We start from the raw sequence: 8,541 nt of genomic DNA, 5'->3' as shown, positions 1-8,541 counted from the left end.
TATACTATAGTTATGGCGTCTCACATACATTAAATAAATATTAATTACATTAAATCTTACCGACATCTTGTAAAACCTACCATAACTAGAATAATTTTATCCGTTTTTTTGAATCTGTGGTCTATTCTCTGGTAAGCTGTGTGAACTATTCTATCTCTTTCTGTATTAAACAAACAGACAGATACAGAGAGAGTCGGATATACATAAATGCTGTTGATATAACCAGTTATTACCACAGTCATCGTCAGTTGACAGTCGCTTGCGTACGTACTGACGTTTCAAACAAACAATTATCTATATCTTACGTCTCAGTGAGTATTTTTTTTATTTTAATTTATATATCTGGTTCGTGTTATTTGAAAAAGTTATTATATATATGTATATTTGTTTAATAATATGTATTTTATGAAATAAATAAATCTAGATACAATAAATATTTATTTAACGCTCTTCATAAATATTCGAAATATGAATTAAGTTTTTTTTTCTTTTGTAAGTTTTTTAATTTTTGACGATGAATTATAAATGAGACGGTATTATTCTTCTATGTTTTTAATTATATTCATTGACAGTCTTATGTAACAATTTAAAAATATTTAAGACTGTCAAATTAAATTTCTGAATAAACCCAAAAATATTTGCGTATTTATTTTTTGTACAATTATTTTGATATTTGTTATTATTTTTTGTTTTACATATGTATATGTAAAATAGATTTCAACCTATGATGATATATATCATCACGATACCCCTGGAACCATAAAACCGAAAGATTTGAAATTTAGCGAAAATATTCCTTTTGCTTTTTCATTTACACCACATTACATCACAATTCAACTCATTACAATCTGCATGATGAGTGTTGATTAAGTTCTCGAACTGAACAAGGGCTAGTATGCTATAGGGTATATATATGATTTATATAAAATATCTGTCTCTCTCTAATATAATTTAAAAAAGCGTATATTTTTTCTATTTTTTTACTTTCTTTCTGTGACATGCAAAAGCATAGGCTGAAAAACGACCCAGAAGAAAAATATGACAGCTCGAAAAAAAAAAACAAAAACAACTGACAACATTATTATTAAAATAATTGCTAAGGATAAATAATAATTCATGATCACGACTAACCAAACCGGTGTGGTTAATTGATAGTTTAATATAATACGCGTTACGTTGACCTTCAGGTCGTTCGATAATAAAAAAAAGTAATTCATACATCAGGTTAAGTTTTAAAACGTTGTAATATTTTATAGAATTGTTGCACTCGTATGCTAAACGCATCTCAAGTGACAGCCCATGACGAGGTTCTTCACCAGAGGTCTTACACCCATAGCTTCGTTGACATCATGATGTCCGCTTACTTCTAAACCAGAGTTCCCCAAACTTTTTTGTGTCGTAGACCCCCTGCTATGTTTTTCCGTGTTGGGTAGACCCCCTACTTACCTGATATTGATTTCCTGTAAATTTCTAACCGTAGTGGAGTTTAGTGTATGTTCAAAATGTATTGCGACCACAAAGCGAATACCAACATCCTACAACTTACACAATTATAATGTAAATGTTTTGATATTATAAGATAGTATGATGTAAGTAAATAGGTACTATCATTTACACTTACACATACTTTCATTTTCATTTCATGGACCCCCAAATTTTTTTTCGCTGACGTAGTCCCCTTGCAGGTTGTCATAGACCCCTTTGGGAATCACTGTTCTAAACAAACAGTTAGTGTTCGTATAGAAACAAAACTATGTTTCGCAATATATCCACCCTATTTCTTTCCGATGTTTCAACCCGAGAAGCACGGAGCGGTAAAAAGGCATATTTCGACCGGTCACTCCATTGGTTCGTCTACCTTTGTGGTCTAATGTAACATATTGAACCGAGATTTCCGAGTGAACTCAAGGTTGTTGAAGTCAAATAAAAGTCAAACAGTGGAGCCATAAATGGATGAAACGTGTGTCAATGTAGAAATTTGTAAAAAAAATTATATCTAAAAGAACAGATGTCGAAGACCGGAGACCGGAGACCGAAGACCGGGGACCAAAGACCGGTGATTTAATATCGAAAATCCAAGACCGGAGAATGTATACTGGGGACATAAAATATCCGGTCTTTGTAGCAAAAAATCGGAGACCCAAAACCGAACACAATAGACCGAAAACAGCACTGGAATCATGATTCTCTAATTTTGACAGCAGTTTAAAGAAGAAGATTGTGTTTATATCGTTAGGAGTCTGCATAAGCCTTTCTTAGCCGCGCAGCGGAAGGGCATCCCATGTATAATATTCCGACAAAAAAGGAGTCACGTAAATGCCTTTTTTGATCACACGATTCATTTGATTACTATATTATTTTATATATTTCAATATTCCATACATAAATTACTATATTAACTGTCTACCATCCCGCTTTTTTAGGTATGATTCACTAAAATCAATTCATAGAAAATATCAATATGCCAATTATTCCGGCAAAGTTTTACATGTAGAAGAGCTAAGTTATAAATATGCATTTTCATTAAAACACTTAAGAAATTAGTAATAAGAATTAAGTAATATTCGCTCTTAACTGAACTTGAGTTTGAATCTTATCGTATAGCGTATATATATATATATATTATATATTTATACTAGGAAAAGAGAAAAAGTTTACGCATATATATATATATATATATATATATATATCGAGCGTTATCTCTGTCGCACGAAATACGAAATACAACAACTGACAAAACGTCATATAGGTAGAGTGGGATAAAGATAGTGCTCTACGAAGCCGAAATTAGCCGATTGTCTCTTTCCAAAGGTCCATGCGCAATATTTATCGCCGGGTACTGCTTCACTGAATTATCGTTTTTAAGTTTTAGAATCAATGGAAACTGCAGTAATTTCTGAATATAGTTTATAATAAGGTTAAACTTTGTAGTGAAGAATATGTCAATGAACTCTCACATGACGGGATGACGGATGCTTTACCTTTATATCGGACCTAACCGCCTTGCATATGTTGGTGTAACTTCGTAGTTTTTTTTTAAAATCTTGTTTGTAATTTTGATGCTGTAAAACCTCTTTATTCGCGGGTAAATATGTTTCATAAATACGCCGCGAATATACAAACTGTGAATACGGAATGTTAATTTATATAGGATAATAGGCGATACGTTTCTAGGTGTCAATATATATACATAAATATATTTGCCTCTAAGACTTCATTTCATAGACTGATCGATGTTCACAAAGAAATCTCCAAGCTCATTTGCTATTCTTAAAACTTCACTAAGGTTTTTAAAATTAAACGTCAGATTTTCTGTGCTTGTTGAAGCCTTTTCTTCAATAGGCTGTGAATTTAACACAACCTCCAAGTAGGTTTTATTATTTTGAATGTATTTATTACATCCGCTGATTGAGAACCATTTTTTCAAATCCGCGAATGAAAGAGGTGCGAATAAGGAGCTTTTACTATACAAATTATTTAATTTATATTAATCTGTGTTATGATATTAAATATATATATAGTGTTCATCTACAGGATGATTGAATATTAGTGTAAAAGTTTTAAGGTGGTGAATGTGTATCTAATTTTACGACCCATCTTTAAAGATTTTACATCTATTCTAATCAATCTTGTATAAAGTGATCAGTATGAAATCCTTTCAAAACACAGGCGTGTCTTTTTTCCGCAAAAAAGAGTGGCGTATCCTTACCGATTACTAACCATCTAGGGCTTCTAGTTATCACCATCACCTCTAACCTCAACTTTGGCCAACAAATAAAGTCTATGGCACAAGCGGCGTCCAAGATATTATCGATTCTTTCAAAGTTCTGGCGGTACGGTAGCTCTGAACAGCTGCTTAATCTTTACACTGCCCAAGTTCGATCCTGCATGGAGTACTGCAGTCACCTCTTGGACGGTGCAGCCAAATATCATTTCGAAGCTTTGGACTCAGTTGACCGAAGAGCCCGTAGGTTAATTAACAAGGAAAAGCTCTCAAATAGCAGACTACACACCCTTGAGCATCGTCGTCGAGTTGTCAGCTTATAGGTTTTTTATAGAATGCACTTTGGAGAGTGCTCGAAGGCTGTTTTCGAACTGATTGAGCCATCTCCATTCCTATATCGGACTAATAGACACAGGTAAAAGTTTCATCTATACGTTGTTGACATACCCAAAAGTAGAACTCAACGGTTTGACAGCTCGTTTTTGGTGAGAGTTGTCAAGATTTGGAACGTCCTGCCTGGATCTGTTTTTCCTGATGAGTTGAACTCTGGAGCCTTTAAGAGTAGAGTGAACAGGTTTCTTTTGGATGGGCGTGTACCACCTTCGTCTTCATCTACACTTTCCATCAGGTGAGATGGAAGACAAACGCCTATTCCATTACAACTATATAAAAAAATTGTTACATTAATATATTTTTCTATTGAAATGCCATCAAATAATTTGAGGCAGTACATAGCAAACCTTAAAAATAACGAACGTAATGTTTTTAAATATTACATTATCTATTGTTTTAAAAATAATTGACTTGTGTTTTAACACAACAAATCAAGTTTGAAGCGTGCAATTTGGTAGGAAAATTGCTTTTGGTAAATAGAATACAGATAAGAAAGAAAACTCTACCAGCAAGAAGTATTGAAGAGACTGTTTATTAATAAATGCACTTGTTAAACTATAGCCCTCACGTGTATAAAATTTGGCAAAAATATTTTGGTATGTCAAAAATTATAAAGAAAAAGGGGAGGAGTGCATGCGAAGCAAAGCAAGATGTTTATATAACTGTAATATGTTATCTGTTGTAATTATTATATAGTCTATCGTATATACTGTACTTCAAGATTCCTTATCTGTCAATATTTATGTCAATACAAAAATATATGTTATATGCCAGGGGTGGTCAAGCTGTTTGATAGTGCGAGCAATTTTTCGAAATATAATTTTTTTGTGAGTCGCAATTGAAAACGCATTTAACACGCTAAAGAATATTTTTTTTTTTACGAAAATCATACTTATTGAAATTATTTAAACAAAAGTACAAAACGTGTATTGAAGTTAGTTTGGCACACGTATATGACAGCACTCCTAATAATACTTAAGGTGTTTGGATTTCGCTAATTTATGGCGGAATAATAATAATAATAATTATACACACCGGTAATTTGTTTCGATATCCCATTAGCTGACATGGGTTATATAAACTTAAATATTGAAATAATTCGACAATCATTCGGAATTAAAAATAATCGTTCAAAGAGCCGCATGTGACTCGCGGGCCGCTGTTTGGACACCCCTGTTATTTGAGTTCTTGTCTTATAGCCACTTATAAAACAATGGTTAAATTGATTAAATACGAGAACATTCACGTTCAGTCAGTTTTATGTTTTGTTAAACTTATTTTTTGTATCGGGTATACACTGCTGCCTATGGAGGGGGGAAGGGGGGGGGGGAAGGAAATATTCTTGATGGAAAAAAGATTCTCTGCTCGCAGGGGGAAAGGGCATGGTTATGTGGGATTACTACCCCTCCACGGTGATGGTCTTCGGTACTTTTGGAAGTTCAACGGAACTCGCTGTTGCCCTACATCACTACGCCAAGATACGTTCCTGGAGGAAGCTGTACCTGTCCCGGCATACTCGCTGTATTATTTTTCGGGTCTGAGTGGACGATAAAGGACTCCAATCTCAACGTCCGCGAACTCGATGCTCTTTTACGTTCTCTGATCCCGCTCGGCGGCTTCCTTCTGCACTATCACGCTCTTGCAGAAGGCGGCCGTTACTGCTCTTGGTAGAGAAAGGTTTTGTCTGATTTCTTGGACCAGGATCCTTCACTCGGCCTTCCATGTCAGCATTCGGCAAGCGTATACTGCGCAGAATCCCAGTCTTCACCACAAATGTTAGAGACCTACGTCTAGTAGGTCCATTATCATAGGAATGCCGATGATGATTAAAGGAACCTTCACTCTGATATCAATTCTCTGCGTAGCCTCCGCCGTACGGGTCTCTTCGGCACATGTATGCTAATATCTGGTATACGTAACAATAACATATGTAGGTTTACTGTATACAGTTTACCATTATTGTCGACGTAAAAGGATGTCGTCTGATTGATATCAGAATATATCCTGTGTATTTGCAAATATAGTAAGAATTTGACACAGTTTCTACGAATTATTTGTGATATATACGTGTAGGTAAAGCTGATTAAAATATATATGTGTATTATTAAGAAATTATACATGTTTGGTTTTATTGTAAATAAAGTAAATAATATTGACCTGAAGTTCTTTTTTCTCCCGCAACTTTAATAATTCGCAACTGGTGATCGACGACCTAGTCAAGCTCGCGAGAAATGGCGCAAAATTAAATATGTATATATACATACATACACATGTATTTACCAGCAGATTGAATACTAATACGTACGATATATATATATATATATATATATATATATATATAATTACATATATATATATATATATATATATATATATATATATATATAATTTTATCCGATCACTATTTTGATTTTATACAGATAGACATTATATATAATATATGTTTGATTTCTTTAGATTTTGGACTAGAAAATTACTTGATATTAGATTTATATCAAAAATGATCTTTAAATAAACATACAATACAATTTTGTATAATAAATCTTCAGAATTTATCGATTTTTTCATCAGATTCTGCGACTGTTTCTGTTCTGTTCTGTTTTAAGCGACAGGAAACTGATTTTACTTCTTATTTTAGGGACAGGGCTATTATTATCAATAATAAATACATTATACATTTTTATTTTCATGCTCTCTCTTTCATTCTTCGCAAATTCTCTCTTTTTTCCTTTTCTCTTATTCTTATAGCATTCATTTACACATCGCTTCTCTATAGTTCACGGACCCTTTCGATCATGTCAGAGGAAACCCTAAAAGCCTTAAGGCCAACAGCATTAACATCTTCGAAACAATACAATACATCGCCTCCCATCTTTCGTCGTAGTTATTTTAATTATTTACCAATCTCTCTAACGGGGAGGCATATTTTCAGGAGTGAACTTCTTTCAGCTGAAATGATGATAAGGCATGATCATAACAGCTAAGCCGCGATCTAAGAAATAAAAAAAACATTCCCTAAAATTTAAATAATTAAAATGAGTAGTGTATTAATATAAAATTTAAGGTATATAAATAAAAAAAGGAAAGAATTTAAAGATAATTTTTATTTTCAGATTTCGTCCATCGTTTGACTAGACACAGAACAATGTTTTGGATATTAGTTGTGGCAGTTTTAGTCTGCATTGTTTTGTATGCTCTCTTCATAGATGTTGATCCACTGGATGCTTTACCAGGACCACGGAGATGGCCTATAATAGGTTGCCCGTTTTCGTTTATAGGAACTGCGCAAGGTTAGTAAAATATTAACTCAATTATTATAAAAGAAAAACGGCGGGAAACTGATATTTAGTTCTTTTTTTTTATAACTGTCACATGTTTAGTCATCGGAACCGGCCAGATACAAGTAATATAACCTAAGTTTTTTTTTTGCAAAGATTTATGTATTTACTCAAATTGATTTTAAAAAAATAATCTTAATAATACAAATATTGTTAAAAATATTTTTTTAATAATATTTTATTAGCTGCCAGACTTTGTATTGTTAAAAGGAAATAGCCACATAAAATAGGATATAAATAAAAAAATCGAAAGTGATAGAAATAAAATTTCCATTTGTAATGAGATTTAAATTTAGAAATGACGAGGAATTACAATTTAAAAGCTAGAGATTCCCTGACAGTTGTTTTTTTTTTTAAAGAAATTAGGTTTCTATTGTATTACAATACCAAGTTTTAAATAACATAATTAATGCGCCATAATTCAAATCTTATATTAAAAATAGTGACAGAGACATGATAAATACAAGAAATACAAATAAATACGTAACATACAACACACGGAAGCCAGTGAAGTGTAAATAAGGTTAATATTTATTTACTAACTGTTTCCTTCCAGATTCGATTTGAAAAGAGAAGCATTCGCCAATACAAGCGTTTCGTTTTTTGAAAAAAAAAAAGGAATGATTTTTAAATTTCGAATAATTAATATCAAAAATTGCGCAATCAGTTTTGACAGTTAAAGAATTAGATACGAAAATTTAGTATTTTGTTTACATTACAGAAGACATTTTCGACCTGATCCTCGGCTTCCAGAAGCTCTACGGTTATAGATACATGGTAAAGGTGTTCAGCCGTCGTATACTGCATCTGTATAACGTCGAAGACATAGAGGTTAGTTTGCAATTTTATCAGCAATTATATGGTGTATTTTTACAAAACAGATATCTATATAAAATGACAGTCATATACGACGTTTTTCAACTTACTTAGAATTACTATTATTACTTTCATGACCATTATAATAGATATACGCTTCTTCTAGAGATATTATCATTTTTTTTTATTTTGGCACCCGCTATTGGGGACTTCTCGTTCCACCCCTATTTATTTGGGATCACAGGAATTTTATTTTTCTTTATTAAGTCT

The 8,541-nt window shown here is 32.7% G+C and overlaps 1 protein-coding gene across 1 annotated transcript in view; it reads left to right on the top strand.

The window, feature by feature from the left end:
- The first annotated feature begins 242 nt into the window (after positions 1-242).
- The window catches only part of LOC137923247 (cytochrome P450 4C1-like), a 31,753-nt gene continuing 23,454 nt past the window's right edge, over positions 243-8,541 (top strand). The window contains exons 1-3 of the mRNA XM_068766441.1: positions 243-311; positions 7,231-7,407; positions 8,177-8,286. Coding sequence (XP_068622542.1) covers positions 7,263-7,407; positions 8,177-8,286 — 255 coding nt within the window. The 5' untranslated portion in view covers positions 243-311; positions 7,231-7,262. The remainder of the gene's footprint in view (positions 312-7,230; positions 7,408-8,176; positions 8,287-8,541) is intronic.

This window comes from Battus philenor, unplaced genomic scaffold (assembly GCF_028537555.1).
Source record: "Battus philenor isolate CCGP_79_NKW_IND1 unplaced genomic scaffold, ilBatPhil1.0.hap1 SCAF_21, whole genome shotgun sequence".
NCBI lineage: Eukaryota > Metazoa > Arthropoda > Insecta > Lepidoptera > Papilionidae > Battus > Battus philenor.
The sequence above is the reverse complement of the archived record's forward strand: the minus strand, read 5'-3'. Positions and strand labels throughout refer to the sequence as shown.